Source organism: Musca autumnalis, unplaced genomic scaffold (assembly GCF_047663935.1).
Source record: "Musca autumnalis isolate F117 unplaced genomic scaffold, ASM4766393v1 scaffold_2, whole genome shotgun sequence".
Lineage (NCBI taxonomy): Eukaryota > Metazoa > Arthropoda > Insecta > Diptera > Muscidae > Musca > Musca autumnalis.
The window spans coordinates 12,279,029-12,300,662 of record NW_027411755.1 but is presented as its reverse complement, the minus strand read 5'-3'; the positions used below and the strand labels follow the sequence as shown (position 1 = coordinate 12,300,662).

General features: G+C 31.4%; 1 protein-coding gene across 1 annotated transcript in view; it reads left to right on the top strand.

The window, feature by feature from the left end:
* The first annotated feature begins 14,728 nt into the window (after positions 1–14,728).
* H2.0 (Homeodomain protein 2.0) overlaps positions 14,729–21,634 on the top strand; it is a 46,801-nt gene continuing 39,895 nt past the window's right edge. The window contains exon 1 of the mRNA XM_073966990.1: positions 14,729–15,557. Coding sequence (XP_073823091.1) covers positions 14,948–15,557 — 610 coding nt within the window. The 5' untranslated portion in view covers positions 14,729–14,947. The remainder of the gene's footprint in view (positions 15,558–21,634) is intronic.

The window sequence follows — 21,634 nt, the reverse complement described above, 5'->3', positions numbered from 1 at the left end:
TGTGTATATTGAAACAATTTTTCCCAAAAAACGTATGTATTTAGAGGGTTTTAAAAATTTTGGGCGTTTAAACCGACAAAAATTTTGATTAGGATTAAAGATCAAAAGTTTTGCGGAGGAGATACTAAAAAAAAATAATCTCCAGTGCCATAGGGGGTTTTTACACCCTTCGGTACCCCCCAGTATAAAAATATAGTCCATATTCGAACCTGACCTATATCTGGTAGATATATTAGGATGTGTAAAGTATGGACCAATTCGGCAACTACCTTACAGAGGTACCGTACGAACAATTTTTCCGAATATTTTTGAACTTTTGTGAGGGAGGTACATGAAGGAGTGGACCGATATGGCTTATCTTCGAACTTACAATATGCTTGGACAAAATATTACTAAGGCCAAATTTGGACCATCGGCAGATCCGTTCGAGAGTTATCTTGCGCTTCAACCACCTCACACGGTGTCATAGGGTTTTTTTGCAATTTTCAACGCAAATTGTGTCTCAGAGCAGGAATATGCTTTCTCTCCTACATGAATATGGACTCTCTTTTACAGCATTGCCATATTGAAATACCTAAATTCAGTTTAAATTTCCTTTGATTTTGTGCATTAAGAATGTGGATAATGCACGAGTTAATTTGAATTAAGACAGTTAATGCAAATTAACGCTGCCGTCTGCCTAGGGTATTAGCATAAATGCTGAGGGTATAAAAATCCAAGCTTTGACAAAAAAAAAACTTAAAAAATACACGCTTTGAAACAATATTTTTTAAAAAATATTTTTAAAAATTCCACGCTTTGAAAAACAATTTTTTAAAAGTTCTGCACTTTAAAAAAATATTTTTTACAAATTGCACGCTTCGATTTTTTACCTTCCATGCTTTGAAAAAACCTTTTTTTTAATTCCAAAAAAAAATATTTTTTAAAAATTCTACGCTTTGAAAAAATATTTTTTTATTTATTTTATTTTATATTTTTATTTTATTTATTTTCACTTTTTAAAAATTCAACGCTTTGAAAAAATACTTTTTTTAAATTCCCTCGTTGAAAAAAAAATATTTTTTAAACTATCCACGCTTTGGAAAAATGTCGTTTAAAAAAACTCACTCGTTAGAAAAATATTTTTTAAAACATGCACGCTTTGAAAAGTAAAGGCCTCGACACATAAGAAGCATGACATTCTTACTGAAGTCATATCTGATAAAAGACTAAAGACCAAGTTCGATCTAATACCCTAGACAGACGGCAGCGTTAATTTGCATAAACTGCCTTAATTCAAATTAATTCGTGCATTATCCACATTCTTAATGCCCAAAATTAAAGGAAATTTAAACTGAATTTAGCAATTTCAATATGGCAATGCTGTTGAAAATCAATTGTCTTTTGTCAAACTTCCATGTTAAAGAAATTAAAAAGGGAAAGCAAATCAGCAATTTTCGCGTTTCTTCACAATAAGTAGTGGTCTTCCGCGAGTAGAATAGCATCTAATCGTTTTTCACGCCTTCTAACAAATCTCTTTTTCAAATTTTTATTTTCACAAAAAATTGCATTACCCACCATACCAATTCTATCGAAAATTATATCTCCTCAAATGTTTTTTGAAGTTTTGCAATATTTTTATAATATTAAAAAGACTCAAAAATATCGCGAATAAATTAAATTTATTTTTGCTTCATCGTGGTGAAAAGATCAAAGGTCGAAAGTGTATTTGTTTCGCATATTTTGGCGAACTTTTGTAAAGCTTTATGAAATGGTCCGCTGGGTACAAACAAACAACACAAACAGCTGTTTCATAAATGCAGAAACTATCGTCTGTCAGGGTGAAAAATTAATTCAAATTAGGACATTTTTAATGCAAATTAACTCTGCCGTCTGTCTAGGGTATAATAAAAAGATTTCAGAATCACATTTAAATTAGGTCGAACTTGGTCTTTAGTCATTTACCAGATATGACTTATACCCGAGACAGACGGCAGCGTTAATTTGCATTAACTGCCTTAATTCAAATTAATTCGTGCATTATCCACATTCTTAATGCACAAAATCAAAGGAAATTTAAACTGAATTTAGCAATTTCAATATGGCAATGCTGTTGAAAATCAATTGTCTTTTGTCAAATTTCCATGTTTAAGAAAATAAAAATGGAAAGCAAATCAGCAATTTTCGCGTTTCTTCAAAATAAGTAGTGGTCTTTCGCGAGTAGAATAGCAGCTAATCGTTTTTCACGCCTTCTAACAAATCTCTTTTTCAATTTTTTATTTTCACAAAAAATTTCATTACCCACCATACCAATTCTATCGAAAATTATATCTTCCTCAAATGTTTTTTAAAGTTTTGCAATATTGTTTGTTTTGTTTTTTGTTGAAGTACAATCTCATTTTCGATTGTTTGAGTGGAGTGTTCCCCCATTGGCTCAACTTCATTTATTACCCTCTATTACAGAGAGTAATGTTTTTCAAAACGAACTGACAGTGTTGCAAAATTTTACTGATCGCTACCAATATCATGATTTCATCCCGGCGAAGGGAATTATCAATTGGCTTCTCAGTTTTTGAAATGATGCCTTTTTTAGCGAAAAACCGAACTCTTTAAGTGTCTAGTATTCCCATATGAATGAGAATCACACTCACTTTTCGGTTTTTCCAAAGAAACACCAAAATCAAAATATTTTGCAACATGTCAGCACGTATCAACTAAGAATTCTTCGAATTCTGTGAGTTGAAAAGAACACCAACACAGTTGCCAGTGAGGTTGATTATTGGAATTTTGTTGTTTTTTTTTTTTTTTTTTTTTTTTTTGTTTTTAACAAAGCTCCAATTCGCCCGTGCCTCGGCTGTTTTTTGTTTGTTTTGTTTTTTGTTGAAGTACAATCTCATTTTCGATTGTTTGAGTGGAGTGTTCCCCCATTGGCTCAACTTCATTTATTACCCTCTATTACAGAGAGTAATGTTTTTCAAAACGAACTGACAGTGTTGCAAAATTTTACTGGTAGCGATCAGTAAAATTTTGCAACACTGTCAGTTCGTTTTGAAAAACATTACTCTCTGTAATAGAGGGTAATAAATGAAGTTGAGCCAATGGGGGAACACTCCACTCAAACAATCGAAAAGTTTTGCAATATTTTTATAATATTAAAAAGACTCAAAAATATCGCGAATAAAGTAAATTTATTTTTGCTTCATCGTGGTGAAAAGATCAAAGGTAGAAAGTGTATTTGTTTCGCATATTTTGGCGAAACTTTGTAAAGCTTTATGAAATGGTCTGCTGGGTACAAAAAAACAACACAAACAGCTGTTTCATAAATGCAGATACTATCGTCTGTCAGGGTGAAAAATTAATTCAAATTAGGACATTTTTAATGCAAATTAACTCTGCCGTCTGTCTAGGGTATTAAGCAAGAATGTCATGCTTCTTATGCTTTAGAATTTTCTCCTTTTAATTTGTTAAAAACTCCAAAAAATATTTTTTATAAATTCCACACCTTGACAAAATATTTTTTTTAAAAATTCCACACTTTGAAAAATTTGTTTTTTTATTCCATGAATTCAATAAATATTTTTTTGGAAATTCCAACGCATTAAAAAATATATTTGTTTTAAATTACACTCTTCGAAAAATACTTTTTAAACTAAAACTAAACTAAATTTTAGAAATTCCAACGATTGAAAAAAATTAAAATCCAAGCATTAAAAAACATTTTTCAACAAATCCACGCCTTGAAAAAAATTTCAAAAAATCCACAATCCGTGCTTTGAAAAAGTGTTTTTTAGATTTAAAAAAACTACGTTTTGAAAAAATATGTTTCACAAAATCCACGCCTTGAAAAAATTAAAAGATCCAAAATCCAATTAAAATCCACAATTTGAAAAAATATTTTTTAAAAAATCTACGCATTGAAAAAAACAATTTTAAAAAATCCAAAACACAATTAAATTCCTCGCTTTGAAAAAATTTTAAAAAAATCAATATCCAAGTAAATTCCATGCTTTGAAAGAATATTTTTTAAAAATTCCACGGTTTAAATTATTTTTTTTAATTCTAAACTGTTAAAAAAATATTTTTTTAAAATTCGACGCTTTGAAAAAATATTTTTTTTTTTTTAATTTTAAATAATGTTTTTTAATCTACGCTTTAAAAATATTTTTTAAAAACTTCACACTTTGATAAAACTAAAATTGAAAAAATATTTTTTTAACTCTATGCTTTGAAACAAAAACTATTTTTTAAAAATTCCAAGCTTTGATTTTTTTTAAGTCCACGCTTTGAAAATATATTTTTTAAAAATTCCACGATTTGCAATTTTTTTTTTTAAATTCCACGATTTGAGAAAAAAAATTGATTAAAAATTCACCGCTTTGAAAAAATTAAAAATCCATGGATTGAACAAAATGTTTCTTTTTCTTAAATTCCACGCATTGAAAAAAATGTTTTTGTTTTAATTCCACGCGTTGAAAATTTTTTTTAATTCCACGCATTAAAAAAAATTATTTAAAAAATTCAATTCAAATAATACTTTTTTTAAAAAAACCAAGTTACAAAAATATTTTTTTAAAAAAAACAAGTTACAAAAATATTTTTATAAAAATTCCACGCTTTGAAAAAAAATATTTTTTTAAAAATTCCACGCTTTGAAAAAAAATATTTTTTTAAAAATTCCACGCTTTGAAAAAAATATTTTTTAAAAATCCACGCTTTGGATAAATATTCCAAACTTTGATTTTTTTTTTAATTCCACACTCTGAAAAAAATATTTTTTAAAAATTCCACGATTTGCAATTTTTTTTAAATTCCACGATTTGATTAAAAATTCACCGCTTTGAAAAAAATTAAAAATCCATGGATTGAACAAAATGTTTCTTTTTCTTAAATTGCACGAATTGACAAAAATGTTTTTGTTTTAATTCCACGCGTTGAAAAAAAAATTAATTCCACGCATTAAAAAAATATATTTAAAAAATTCTATTGAAATAATACTTTAAAAAAAACACGTTACAAAAATATTTTTTAAAAATTCCACGCTTTGAAAAAAATATTTTTTAAAAATTCCACGCTTTGAAAAAAATATTTTTTAAAAATCCACGCTTGGAAGAAATATTTTTTAAAAATTCCACATATTGAAAAAAAATATTTTTTTTAAAATCCATGCTTTGAAGAATTTGTTACAAATTCTACGATTTGAATAAAAGTGTTTAAAAATTCAACGGTTTTCAAAAATATTTTTTTTTAAGTTCTACGATTTGAAAGAAATATTTTTTAAAAATTGAAAAACTATTTGTTTAAAATATCCACTCTTTGAAACAAATATTTTTTTTAAAATTCACCGCCTTAAAAAAAGTTTTAAAAATTCGCGCTTTGAAAAAATCTTATTTTAAAAATTCAACTCTTTGATTTTTTTTTTAATTTCACGCTTTGAAAAAAAATTAAATATTCCACGATCTGGAAAAAATGTAATAAAATAGGTACCTATCACTCTTTGGAAAAATATTTTTTTTTTAAAATTCCACGCTTTGAAAATTTTTTTTTTTTTAAATTCCACCTTTTTTACAATACTTTTATTAATAATATTTCTTATAGAAGACCAGCAGGTCTTCCTTTAGGAGACAAGAAAGTCTTCTTATAGAAAATCAAAAGCTACTCCTACTTAAGGGCTCACTTATGTACGTCCTCTTTATAACACTTCGTTTTATTTCATCAAAAATTACATTACATACATGATTATGTAAGTATGCATGTACATAATTCCAAATGCTCCAAAATAAGTTGTTTTGGGTGGTCTGAGAGATTATCAAACAAATCAAAGGCCAATCAAAAATAAAGTGAATTCAAATAAACAGCAACATTAAACATATTTAAACATACGTTTGGGTTCATCATCCATCGTCATCTTCATCGACATCAAAAAGAACAGCAGAAGGAAATATGTATGTTTGTAAGTATCCCCGTTGATTGTTAATTTGTAGCATTGATTCTATATTTGATGTACCAATACATTGGTAATTATGTTTGTATATTTTTTTAGTTCATTCTTCTACTTTGCTCGCAAACAAAAAGAAAACATAAAGAATGTTTATTGTTATGGCGTGACAATTGTTTATTTAACAATTTTATTTAATTTCATCGTCAATGGTTGTGCGTGAAATTATAGCAGAGCGTGGAGGGTAAGGAATTAAAGAAGCACTACATTTGTAATGGAAAGATTGACCTATTTATTATTCTAAATGAATACTTATTGGTGTTCTTAAACGGCCTATTAGACTTCTAAGCCTATTGGGGTCTCTTAGTAGTTCAAATGATGGCCTATTGATCTGCGAAATGAACAAGTTTTGCGTTCATACAGATCCAATTTATCTTATAGTAGGCCAATTAGACTTAATTCTTATACGGGCTATTCCTCCTCTTTGTATCCCAAGCTTTGCTATTAAAAACTACCCTAATGTTCAAACATCTTCATTGCAATGAGTATCCAAACAACAATTCACTCTCTCCCATATGTCAGGGGGTCAAGTGCTATGAATCGAACACAAGTGTTGATGGAATTGTTTAGTTGTACACAAACAAAACGTAAAGCAAAGCAACAACCCACATACAACCACATGGAAGGACTTGCCTATGGTAATTAATAAATTGTTGCAATAGTTCAGCGGGAGCCGCACAAAATGGGAAGAACGGAAGAGCGAGATAGAGAAAACAAAATAAATTCCAATAATTATGTTTATTAATGAATTTCATTAAAAGCGTATAATAAAATACGCCACAAAAAACAAATAAGCAACCTCGCCGTAATCCGAAATATCCGCCATATTTTTCCACATACACGCTACACTTTGTTTAATTATCCAAAACCAAAGAACAACAAACATTTGCCATAATCATTAAAATTATTTCAATACTCATTCACTCACTCACGCACTCACTCAAGCAAGTGATTGATCGCCATCGATCAATATTCCGCCACCATATCAAAGGCATTTCTATCCCCCATAAAAACGATAATTGTTCATTGACGCCCCAGCAATATGGTTACTTATTATAGAGGTCTTTGTGGCTATGAGTAACAAAGATAGTAAGAAATGAAAGAGATGGAGCACAAAAGATCATTAGCAATCTATTGACTCCGCCTATAAATGCTGAACACAACGTGAACCGATTGGTGATCGCATGAGTGTGTCCACTACACTACTGCACACAGCTCCCACATCAAATGAACATTCTGATTCCCCCACCAACAAAACAAATGTTCACATATTAAAGAGGCAAATAAAAATATGGTTATCGCACCATATGATCACTGGTAGAATCTGCAGAGATGGGAACACAGCAGCAAAGTACAGTGAGTGTCAAAAATATTCGGTTTTTTATTTTGCCAATAATAACACCTCAGTATTTTAGAAGCCCATATCCAAAAAACCAAATACTTAAAAAAATGTTGGTCCTATAGGAATTAAACAATTTACGTAACATGGATCCATGGCAACCCCATAAGCGAGAATAACGAAGAAAACGTTGTTAACCCCGTTTTCTATGCGTCAAAAATATTCGGTTTTTTTTTTTAACTTTTGTTCAGTATTTTGGCAAAAAAACAGGTCATTATCGAACTTTTTCTGCAATATTAGTATACATTTTAATAATTATGAACAGAATCTTTGTTCCTGTGTGCAAAAATATTATATTTTATAGAAAATTATTAATATGTTGTGCTAAGGAAAAACGCTATCCTAGAAAGGAGAAAACTGGTTATATTTCATTATAAAAACAGCAGAAATAAAAGGAAATTTTGCTTATTTTTGAATATTTAGTCAAATAAAGTTTAAATAATGTGCAAAAGTCACGAAAATTTTAGAAATAATAGATTTCGTTAAACACATAAGCCAGCCAAAACGACGGACTGGGAGGGAAGGTAGAGGAATCTCCTCAAAAATTACGTCTAAACCTCCGTTAATTTTCTAGAAATTGGTCACCGAGTCCTAAACGACTTTCAGAAGATAGAAAATATGCACTTACATTCCAAAAAAATCGTAAGGATAAATCCTTTCAAGGCCCATTCATAGTATTTATATATTATTAAAATCTTACAGGCGAGCTTGAGCGAAGAGGATTTGTATAAAAATAGTAACGTGTATTGAAAAACGTACAATTAAGTACATCGTGTTCTTAAGAAAGGATAAATTCAAAAAGCATTTTTTTTCAAAATTCCACGCATTGAAAAAATATTTTTTAAAAATTCCACGCTTTAAAAAAATAGTTTTTTTTTCTTAAAGTCTACAATTTTTTTATTTTTAAATTCCACGCTGTGAAAAAAAGATTTTTTTAAATATTCCACGCTTTGAAAAAATATTTTTTAAAAATTCTACGCTTTGAACATTTTTTTAAGATTCCACGCTTTGATAAAATATTTTTTTAAGAATGTTTTTAAAAAATTCTACGCTTTGATTTTTTTTAATTCAACGCTTTGATTTCTTTAAATTCAACGCTTTGATTTTTTTAAATTCCACGCTTTGATATTTTTAATTCTACGCTTAAAAAATATATTTTAAAAATTCCACGCTTAAATTTTTTTAAAAACGTTATATTTTGATTTTTTTAAATTTCACGCTTTGAAAAAATATTTTTTAAAAAGTCTTCGCTTTGAACAATTTTCTACCCTTTGATTTTTTTATAATTCCACGCTTTGAATTCTTTTTAATTCGACGCTTTGATTTTTTTTAAATTCCACGCTTTGGTTGTTTTTAATTATACGCTTAAAAGATATTTTTTAAAAATTCTACGCTTAATTTTTTTTTTAAATTCTACGCCTTGAAAGAACGCTTTTTAAAAATTCTACTCTTTAAAAAATATTTCTTAAAAATTCCACGCTTTTAAAAAATATTTTGTTTTAATTTGAAATTTGTTTTTAATGATTACAAGCTTTGAAAATACTTTTTAAAATTTTCCACTCTTTAAATTTAAAAAAAAAAAACTTCCACGATTTGAAACAAATTTTTTTAAAAATTCCACGCATTAAAAAAATCTCTTTAATTTTTTAAAATTCTACGCTTTGAAAAAATATTTTTTTTTTAAATTCCATGCTTTGAAAAAATATGTTTTAAATGATTTCACGCATTGAAATTTGTTTTTAAAGATTCCAAGTGTTAAAAATGTTTTTCAAAAGATTCCACTTTTTAATTTTGTTTTTTAAATTCCACGCTCTGAAAAAAAATATTTTTTAAATTCACGTGACAAGGATCGCATTTTGTTGTGCGCATTCGTTGAAAATCAACGACACATAAAAGTGGAAGAAGGTTTGCTTTGATTTGCAAACACTTTCGTCGGCGTAGTGTGAGGTTGCCAAAGAAAAACTTCTCATTGAAGTTTCTTCTTGGTTCACCTTTATACTTCGAGCTGACGATTGATGTTTGGAAGTTTTTTGTTGAAGAAGTTATTGAAAAATAACTTCGGTGGAGAATATCCACAAACAATAAACAAGGGAACTGATGAGATCCTGTGGCGAGGATCGAAACTAGTCTTCCCTGCCCTACCCCTTCGCGAACAATGCCAAACCGTCTCCACTAATACATTAGTTGTTTTAAATATTAAAACAACAACATTGGAATTAAGCCAGATTATTTTGAAAAATCAAATTTGTATAGCTTTTACAATGAAAAAAAACGCCGCCAATGATCTGTTTTGAGAAAATATCTTTATAAAAATTCCACGCTTTAAAAAATATATATTTTTTATAATTCCACGTTTTGATTTTTTTAACTTCCATGCTTTAAAAAAATATATTTTTTAAAAAATTAAACGCCTTGATTTTTTTAAAAAAAAAACAAAAAAATATTTTTTTAATATTTTTTAAAAATTCAACGCTTTAAAAAGAAATTTTTTAAAAATTCTATGCTTTGAAAAAATATTTTTTAAAAGATTTTACGCTTTGAAATTTGTTTTTAAGATTCCAAGTGTTGAAAATGCTTTTTAAAAGAATGCACTCTTTAATTTTTTTTTTTTTAATTCCGCGTTTTGAAAAAGTATTTTTTTGAAATTTCCACGCTTTGAAAAATATTTTTTAAAAATTCTAAGCTTTAAAGAAATATTTTTTGAAAATTCCATTCTTTGAAAAAAATATTATTTAAAAGATTTCACGCTTTGATATTTTTTAAAGATTCCAAAATTTGAAAATGATTTTTAAAAGATTCCACTTTTTATTTTTTTTAAATACCACGCTTTGAAAAAAATGCTTTTTAAATGCAATTTTTGAGAAAATATTTTTATAAAAAACAGAGCTTGGTTGCTTTTTTTTTAAAAAAAAATAATTTTTAAAAAATCCAAGCTTTGCAAAAAATGTTTTTTTTAAAAAATCCTCTTCTTTATAGGCTAGCTGAAGCGAATAGAATCTGTATAAAAAATAGTAACATGTACTGAAAAACGTACCATTTATGTATTAAATGGTTCTTAAGGATAATTTCATTCACTGGTCCTTCACCATCTTGCAGCTTGTTATTCAATAAATAAATATTAGGATAAATAGAAATCACAATAACCTAATACGTGCCCTAATCGACCACTAAATAAAGTGACCAACATACTTGTGAGAGGCAAGAGTATGCGCCACAATACCAACCCATGTGCTCCAAAAGAAGAAACAAAACATTTAAAAACATTACCCACGATGCACAGTGGGTGGAATAAACGCAGGGTATAATTGAAAATGTTTATAGTGGGAAATAAATACATTACTTTTAAAATAAAATATTTTTCAACTCGTGGATTTTTTAAACCAACTTTTTTCAAATCGTGGATTTTTTTAAAATATATTTGTTCAACCCGTGGATTTTTTAAAAAATATTTTTTCAACTCGTGGGTTTTTTAAAAAATTCTTTTTTCAAGCAACGTGAATTTTATAACGTGTCCTTTTAAGCAAATTGGGTTTTTTAAAAAAAAATTTTGTTTCACAAGGATTTTTATACCCTACACCACTATGTGGGGAGGGTATTATAAGTTGGTTTTGGCCAAAAAGTTTGTAACGCATCGAAATAATGGGCCTAGACCCATACTTATACATACCAAAATGAATGTCTCGACGAGCTGAGTCGATCTGGTCATGTGTGTCCGTCCGTCAGTCCGTCCGTCCGTCTGTCCATCTAAACCTTGTAATCACGCTACAGGTCGCAATTTTGATCGGATCGTCACGAAATTTTGTATGCTGATGGGGGTCCCGGAGGGGAAGAAGCCTATTGATTTTGGTGATGGTCGGATAATATTTAGGGGTCGGAAAGGGCAAAAAACTTAGGTGGGTAAAAAGACAACGTTTTTTTCCAAAGCGAATATCTCAGCTTCTATATGGGGTATACCAAAGGCATAACCTGACAATGAAATCAGAAAATATCACCTTCCTAATGATGTAAAGTAGGTGCTCGTAGGTGATCAAACAACGAAGATATCACAATACTAGCAAATAAAACCCCAATTTTAATTTTTGCGATTTTAATTATATTGACAAATATCACAGCTTTGGTTGAAAATTTTCCAAAAGCAAGGCCAGACTATGAAAGTAGAAGATCCCGTCTTTACAATGATGCAAACTAGGTCGGCGGAGATAACGCAATAGTCGGTAATACATCCCATTTTTCTATTTTTTTGGAAATCACGCTACAGGTCGCAATTTTGATGGAATCGTCACGAAAATTTGAGGGTTAATGGGGGTCTCACAGATGAAGAAGCCTATAGATTGTGGTGATGGTCGGATAATATTTAGGGGTCGGAATGGGCAAACACTTATTTGGAGAAAAGTCAACATTTTATTTCAAAGCCAATATTTCTGTTTCTTTAAGAGGTATATCAAAAGCAAAACCTGGCAAGGAAAGTAGAAAATATCACCTTTACAACGATGTAAAGTAGGTTGTCGTAGGTGGTCAAATAGCAGAGATATGACAACAGTCGATAATGCATCCCATTTTCCGATTTTTTTGTAATCACGCTAGAGGTCGCAATTTTGATCGGATCGTCACGAAATTTTAGGGGTTAATGGGGGTCCCACGGAGGAAGAAGCCTACTGATTTTAATGATGTTCGGATAGTATTCAGGGGTCGGAATGGGCAACAACTTATTTGTAGAAAATGTCTACATTTTATTTCAAAGCCAATATCTCTGTTTCTTTAAGAGGTATATCAAAAGCAAAATCTGGCAAGGAAAAAAGAAAATATCACCTTTACAACGATGTAAAGTAGGTTGTCGTAGCTGCTCAAACAACAGAGATATCGCAATAGTCGATAATGCATCCCATTTTCCGATTTGTTTGTAATCACGCTATAGGTCGCAATTTTGTCGTCACGATTTTTTTGGGAGTTGATGCGGGTCCCACAGAGGAAGAAGCCTATTGATTTTGGTGATAGTCGGATAATATTTAGGGGTCGGAATGGGGAAAAACTCATTTGGAGACAAATTCAAAGTTTTATTCTTTGTGAATATATCGGCTTCTAGTAGAGGAATTCCAACGGCAAAGCCTGTCAGTGGAAGAAGAAAATATTACCTTTACATTGGTGTAAAGCAGGTTGGACAAGGTGGTCAAACAAGGGAGATACCACAATAGTCGGTAATGCATCCAATTCTTCCATTTTTTGCAATCAAGCTTCAGGTCGTAATTTTGATCGGATGGTCACGAAATTTGGGTTGCTTATGGGGGTCCCAGAGAGAAACAGGCATATTATTTTTGGTGGTAGTCGGATTATATTCCCTAAAAGAAATGTTTACCAGTGAAAAGCTTATGCACAGGGGTAGTGGTGTAGGGTATCACATGGTCGGCTCCGTCCCGACTATAGCCTTTGCTCACTTGTTTAAAAACTATTTTTTCAAAAAGTAGATTTTTTTTTAAAAAATTAATTTTTCAATTCGTGGATTTTTAAAAAATTATTTTTACAACGTGTAGATTTTTTTAAAAAATATTTTTTTCCGTTCTTCGATTTTTTAAAAATTATTTTTTCTATTCGTGAATTTTTCTATTCGTGGGTTTTTTAAAAATTAAGTGGATTTTTAAAAAAATTTTTTTTTAAGCAACGTGAATTTTAAATACATATAATTTTTTCAAGCAACGTGGATTTTTTAAAAATTATTTTTTCTAGCAATGTGTATTTTTTAAAAATTATTTTTTTTCAAGCAGCGTGCATTTTTTAAAAATTAATTTTTCAATTCGTCGATTTTGTAAACATTATTTTTACAACTCGTGGATTTTTTTTAAATTATTTGTACAACTCGTGGATTTTTTAAAAATTATTTTTTCAATATGTGGATTTTTTTTAAATTATATTTTCACTCGTGGATTTATTAAAAATTATTTTCTAACACGTGGATTTATTTCTTAATTTCTTTTTTCAACTAGTGAATTTTTTAAAAATGATTTTTTTTTTCAACTCGTGTATTTTTTAAAAAAAATATTTTTTTGCTCGTGAATTTTTTAAAAATTATTTTTTCAGTTCGAGGATTTTTTAAAAATTAATTTCAGCTCGAGAATTTTTCAAAAATTATTTTTTTTCAATTATTTTTTCAACTCGTAGATTTTTTAAAAATCATTTTTTAAGTCGTGGATTTTTTTAAAAATTATTTTTTTCAACTCGTAGACTTTTTAAAAATAATTTTCCAACACGTGGATTTTTTAAATTTTTTTCAACTCGTGGATTCTTCAGAAACTATTTTCTAACCCGTGGATTTTTTAAATTTTTTTTCAACTCGTGGATTTTTTAAAAATTATTTTTCTGGTAGTGGTTTTTAAAAAACAAAATTCAACTCGTGGATCTTTTAAAAATATTTTTTTTTTAAGTTTTGGATATTTTAAAAATTATTTTTTCAACTCGTAGATTTTTTAAAAATTATTTTCTAATCCGTGGATTTTTTAAAAAATATTTTTTTCAACTCGCGGACTTTTTAGAAACTATTTTTTAACACGTGGATTTTTTAATTTTTTTTTTAACTCGGGGATTTTTAAAAATTATTTTCTACCCGTGGATTTTTTAATTTTTTTCAATTCGTGGATTTTTTAAAAATGATTTTTTCTACTAGTGGATTTTTTAAAAATTATTTTTTCAGCTCGTGGATTTTTTAAAAGTTATTTTTTCAGTTCGTGGATTTTTTAAAAATTATTTTTTCAGCTCGGGGATTTTTTAAATTTGCTTTTTTTTTAATTTTGGATATTTTGAAAATTACTTTTGTTAACTCGTTGATTTTTTAAAAATTATTTTTTCAGCTCGTGGATTGTTTAAAAATTATTTTTTTCAACTCGTTGATTTTTTAAAAATTATTTTTTCAACTCGTGGAATTTTGGTATCATGTTTCTGAAGTTGATCATGAAACGTCTTCCAACAGGATGACGTGGCTGACTGTATCCTGCTCTGTCTCATGTCAGTCGTTGTGCTATGATGCTTCCGATAACCATGTTAAAGTGTTCTGCAATTAGATAACTTCGCCTAAGACTCGGGCTGAGCAAGCTCTATTTATCGGTTCCCGGCTCCTGTAGAAAAGCGGATAGTTGTATGTAGAAAATATTTTCAAAATTCTTGACTCAATGTTTAAATTTTTTAACTAACCCACTGTGTCATAACGTAGCTGAGATTCCCCATTCACACCAGCGACAAGAACAACAACAACATCAAGCCACAAACCAAGCAACAACAGTAACAATAACAACACACATTGTTTGTATTAATTTGTCGAACACACAATCATCGATCGATGATCGTTCAATCGCAGCCATAGGCATTTCAGTTCGATGTGGGACGTCTTACAAAACGTTTTGAACTGTTTTCTCGAAGAAAAGCAGGCGGCGGAAAGCGAAATACAAAAAAAATCTTCTTACCTTAGAGGTGCAATAAAAGCTAAGAATTTTTTTTGGCGTCGGTAAAAAAGAATATGAATTAAAGTGCAATAAAAAGTCGATATTAAAAGTAATGCTCCTATTATAAAAAAGTGACAAGTGAAATAAATGATATCAAAACAACAACAACAACAGCAACAAAACATGGCCATACTTGATGAAGAAATACAATTTGCCCAAAATAAAATGGAAGAATTGCCAACAAATTTAAGTTTAGATAAAAGTCATAATTGTGATAAACGTCTGCAGGAGGGTGCAGGCGTAGGAGTCCAACAAGATATCTCAGGGAATAATCCCAGCATTAAAGTGGAGCAAAATAAAAATAACGAATCAAAATCCAGTGCCAGTGATCAAGTGAAAGATTTATCAAGTGAAACGAGAATTCATTTAAGTTTCAGTGTCGATCGTTTGTTGAATAATAATAAAACATCACCTCCACCACCACCACCACAAACGGAACCACATCACCAGCCAAAAATGCTGGAAAGTGATAAATGTTGCAGTGATATAAATAATGGTTACTCATGTTGTTCCCTGCCCAATTGTTTAGTGATGGGTAGTGGCAACAATCCTGCGTCCATGTCATTTGCGGGAGGACATCATCACAACGAAGAGGAGTCTGCAATGGCAACGGGACAGCCGACAAATTTTATGGATTTTAAATCAATTGTTCGCCCAACACCCATGCGGGTCATGGGAAATAATCCCACGGAACAAGGTAAATCATTTAGAGATGTGTTTTTTTTAATTCATGGGGAATAAAAGTATTCGAATATATAAAGATGTTTCGCCCTCAATTACATACATTAATACGAATTTTAATGTCATCATTAAGGTTACTTTTGTGTAGTAATGAACTGGTTCTATTGAACGAACCAGTTCAATTGAAGGAACTACTTCAATTGGACGAACTTGTTCAGTGAATGAAAATACAACTGCCCTAATACAAAGGCTTTATTTTAAGATCTCTAAATACGTAAACTAAGTATTGAATGCCAGCTAACTTACTTCACTTGAAACGCCGACACTACTTCACTGAAACGCCGACCCAGAAATATTTTTTGGAAGGGGTTCCATGTAATGACGTGATTTCATGGCATCTTTTGCATTGGTTCAAACGAAGTCGTGAAAGATCAAACCTTTTCATTAGCATTTGAACCAATGTAAAGGAAGTCCGGAAAGATCGGACCATTTCATCAGCATTTGAACCCATGCAAAGGAAGCCGTGAAAGATCCGATCTTTTCATCAGCATTTGAACCAATTTCATCGATCCAATAGAGATGAATTTTGTGTTTTTATTGATACACATTTTTCTAAATATATAAGACTAATTATTTAAGCTTGATGTTGTCCGAGACTCCAAATCAGTGGAAGGCATTGTGACTCACAAGAGAGCCAATGTGCTCTAAGTGAGCGTAAATTGGCTATCGCTCACAGCCTGTGTAGATGCTAACACGTTGCGAGCAACAACAAATTTATTGAGAGCACAAGGGAGATCCAAAAAAATTCTATGCCTCACTCTGCTCCAAATCACAACCAACGTTGTAAAAACTCTCGTCGTAATGATAATGTCATTGCAAAGGGTTGGTGAAAATGACATGCCAAAGCACTGGTGAAAATGACATGTCAAAGCATTGGTATAAATGACATGCTTTGGATCCCAAATGTGAATAGCATCTTTTAAAATTCATCGATGAAGATGCTAAAAAGATGACATGCCAGATCACTTTCACCCATGATTGAATGGCATCTTTGGCATCGAACCTTTTGCTGGATACATATTCAATTAAAAAATAAAGAACGAACTTTAATAGGGAACCAACTTTACTAAGCCGTTGAATATTTATAGTAAAAGTGGTATTACTTTCGATTTAACCCCGTATAGGCATTGTGTAATTCGCTGAATCGGGTTGTTTCTAATAAAATCACAGGTGCTTTAAGATTGCGACTCTTTTTAACAAGCCGGCGCTCCGATACTCAACTTACTTCGTGCCTTATCCCAAGTGACAACAAGGATGTTTCTGGAAAAATATTTCGTATATTCCACCACATCCACCGAAATGGCAACAAATGTGAGGAAGAACCCACACTCACATTTGGGCACAAAATAATAAGAAATCGGCAGTGTGAAAAAACGAGATTTACAGGAGTCTGAAAATTCTAGAAAATAGTGGAGCATCACATACTTCTCTAGAGAACACAACAAGTATTCTGGCGATACTTAGGTTAACTGGCGGTGTAAGTTAAAGAAAACACCTTTAACCTTAAAACAAATTCTAGTAAAGCCTCAAGAGAAGAATATCGTTACTTCCAAACTCTTTGGCGACTATAAGGAGACAACCTTTCTCGTCATTCTGTTGGAGAAGTTCATACAAGATTTGGAAGTGAACACAACAAACTCAGCTTCACCATTTTGCTTACAAAGAAACGTTTTAAATCCCTGCCTTACTATTCCTCCTTATGTTTATATTATCTGGCAACACAGATGTTTCTGAAAAAAAAAAAACAATCTTCAAATTGAACTAAAAATTCTGAGAGCATATTCAGATGTTTGAAGAACTTTAAACTTTGATATTCTATACAATCTGCTCCTTCATTGAAGTTATATTTGGCGAGGACATAATGTTAAATCGAACCAATTTTGCGCTTACTATTTTGCAAATATAGAAATATGTAAAAATGTATATTGCTAACGCAACAATATATGTTGGATCAGATTTGGATCAAAATATGGGTTTGGTCTCAAAAGATGATTCCAGTGAGACTTTGAATGTACTTTCGAAAAATTCACTTTTTTAACTACCCCATACTCTTTAAAGATACGCCTTCTATTGGGCAAAATGTTGACAACGATATTAGCAAAGACACTCACCATCACTTGCCTGAATCACCCTGTGTACTCTTGGCATTTTTAATTTAGAAACTCATTGAATATCACTTTACCAATGACTTTTACTTTATTTTTAATGTTTTTGTTTTCAGTATAATCCAGTTTTTTTTTTCGACTAGAGCGTAGCGTTTAATCAAACAGATTTCGTAGTATCTGTCTACTTATGAAAAACGTACAAAAATGTTTACGTGTAATATTGTTGATGCAACAATATATTTTGAATGTGATACCTTCATATGGGTTTGTTCCTACAATATGATTCCAATGAGACTTTGAACTGACTTTTGTAATATAAAGCTTTTTAACTGCCCTAATCTCTCCAAATTAAAATCAAAACCATAAGAATAGTAAAGATAGGCCGCCTGCCGAGGAAAATATTAACAACGAAATTAGCAAAGACACTGACTGACCACCGCCTGCCTGAATCAAAAAATGGGTTTGGTCAAAATATAATTTCAGTGAGACTTTGAATGTACTTTCGGAAAAAAACATTTTTGTAACTACTCCATACTCTTTAAAGACACGCCTCCTATTGGACAAAATGTTGACAACGATATTAGCTAAGACACTCACCACCGCTTGCCTGAATCACCCAGTGTATTATTGGAAATTTTCAATTTAGAAACTCATTGAATCATTGAATTTACCAATTACTTTTACTTTATTTTTAGCGTTTTGATTTTCAGTATAATCCTATTTTTTTCGACTACGGCTTAGCGTTTAATCAAACAGTTTTCGTAGTTTCTGTCTACTTATGAAAAAGGTACAAACATTTTTACGTGTAGTATTGTTGATGCAACAATATATTTTGAATCTTATACCTTCATATGGGATCTTGTTTTTACAATATAATTCCAATGACACTTCGAACTCACTTTTGTAATATACAGCTTTTTAACTACCCTAATCTCTCTAAATTAAAATCTAAATCATAAGAATAGTAAAGACACGACGCCTATCGGGGAAAATATTAACAACAAAATTATCAAAGACACTGACCACCGTCTGCCTGAATCAATCGATGGGTTTGGTCAATAGATGATTCCAGTGAGACTTTGAATGACTTTTACTTTAACTACTCCATACTCTTTAGAGGCACGCCTCCTATTGGGCAAAATGTTGACAACGATATTAGCAAAGACACTCACCAGACTGAATCACGAAGTTAATTATTGGAAGTTTTAAATTTAGAAATTGAAAGTTTGTTATGTGTCCAGAAGGGGTCAGGGAATCCTATCATTAGACGACAAGGTCATATTCCTTTATAAGGATAACAGAGATTGGGATTGCTTTAATCTAGTTCTGCTATTCAAAAAACAGTTATTCCATTACTTTTTCTTTTAAAATAATAATTGTGGAAGGTATCTATTTTACCCCAACCCCAAAAGAAAATTTTACAATTGACTGAAATTATTGTACATAACCATAAGGACGACCCCCTAGAGGAAAAGTAGGGCATTACAACGTTCCTGTCTATACTTTTATTAGTTAAAGGTGATGTCATATAGAATCCGAATATATTTTTGGTAGAAAAATATAGAGACAAAAATAACTTCAGACAATGGAACAGAATCTGGCAAGAAGTCGATTAGACAACGTGAAAACATCAGAAATTGTGCAGACATGTCGGATATTCCTCGCATTTGATAATAAATATGTAATAAAAAGGTTGGTCAAACAAGCTAAAACGTATTCTATGAGCAAGTCTGTTAGACACTCTATTCGTCTTTTATTAGTTGTCCTATTGGTCTTCTGTGAGAAGATCCTTTGAACTTCTTTGGAAGATCTTTTGTTTATTGGCTTACCTGGTCTTTTGAGAGGACTTATTGATATTCTATTAGAAGTACAATTGGGTTCACATTGGTATTTAAGTAGAAACCAATACGTCGTCTGTACGAAGAATTTGTGTCTTCATAAAAAGACCGATTCATTGTCTGTGTTAACATTTTTTTGTTTTCTATAAAGAAAACAAATTCCTCTTCTACAAGCAAACCTATTGATCCTTTAAGGCTTTCATGATGTGACCTATTGATCTTCTTTTTTATTGATCTCTTATGAAGAAAAAATATTATTTTCAAGGCGACATATTGGTCTTCTTAAGACAACCCCTTGGTCTTCTAAAGCCTATCTATGAGATGACCATTTATTCTATTATGAGAAGATCATGAAGACATATTAGGTCTTTGAGAAGGCCTTTGAGTCTTCTATGAGTAGACGTTTTGGCCCCTTATGAGAAGACCTGTTGGTCTTCTATGAGAAAGATTTTGGTCTTCTGTGAAAATATCCGTTGGTCTTCAACTGGTATTTTATGAGAAGGGTTTTTGGTAATTTCGTGGAAGGTTTGAGAAAGTATTTTTGTCTTCTATGTGAAGACCTCTTTGTCTTATATTAGAAGACATTTTGGTCTTCTATCAGAGACGGCCTTTTCGTCTTCCATGAAAAGTTCTTTTTTCTATGAGAAGTCTTGATCAACTTAAGTGAGGATAAAAATTAGTCTTCTAGGGGGCAACTTCTAAAAATTATTTTTTTGTTTTTTCTGAAAAGACCTAGTCCAGTCAAAATATACATTGAAATAGAAAAAATTCCCACAAACCTGAATTTTGGTGGAGAGCTAGTGTTTGCCATTAGAAGCAATGTCCCAAAATTCCCCATCAATACCATGTGTGTGGGCGACGTAGGGGATGAAAGATACCTAGGAACGTTCCTGATCGGCTTTAACATAGCAAAGTCCACGATTTATCTTGGTCCCTCTCTCATCTCAAGTGGACACAGACCTCCCCATGGTGTCACCTGAGGTAGCTGCCTTTAATATCCGTTAAAGGTAGTGAGCTAAAATGGATGGGAAAGGCGTCACAACAAAACCTAAAGGTGATGCACTGTATTATAGCTGCCATGACACAAAGCATGAGTTTGGTCGCGGATTTGTGTTTGGTCGGAGGTTAAAACATCTGATCTCCAGCTTCACCCCAGTGAATGAAAGACTCGCTGCAATTCGAATAAAATCAAAATTCTTCAACATCAGCTTTATTTGCGCTCATGCTCCCACTGAAGACAAGGACGAACAGACCAAAGATATATTTTACGAGCGCCTAGAAAAAACTTATGACCGTTGCTCGCCCATGACACTAAAATTATACTAGGCGATTCGAATGCCAAAATTGGAAAGGAGAATATATGTATTTGGCCCAACCGTCGGGAAATTCAGTCTCCACAGCGAAACATCTGACAAAATGGTATGAGGCTGATAGACTTTGCAGCTACAAAAAACATGGTGGTTAGCAATACCAGATTTAAGCATCTCGATATTCATAAGGGCACATGGCTGTCGCCAGATCAAAGAACAAGAAATCAAATTGATCACGTTGTGATAGATGGAAGACATGCATCGAGCGTGCTGGATGTACGATCGTTTCGAGGTGCAAACATAGACTCGGACCACCACCTTGTTGCAGCAAAGGTACGTACCAGATTTAATGTAGCAAACAAATTGCGAGCAGACACAACACGGAAGTTGGGCATCGGTAAGCTGCAATCACAACAGATAGCCACAGCATATTCCACTCAACTAGCCAAATTGCTTAATCAAAGTCCTCCTCAGATAGTGATACAGATAGTGTGCTAAGGATATGGAAAGAGTATTTTTTCAAACTGTTGGTATTCAATAGTAGCGAAGTCGACGAAGATACCACAGATCCAATCCCAGAAGATGGTATTGAATGTATACCACCCGGCCAAGATGAGGTAAAGACAGCAATAAACCGGCTGAAGAATAATAAAGCAGCAGGAGCCGATGGCCTACCAGCCGAGCTGTTTAAAACCGAAGGCGACACGCTGATAAGGTGTATGCATCAGCTAGTTAGCTCCATCTGGCAGGAAGAACGCGTACCTAATGATTGGAACCTGA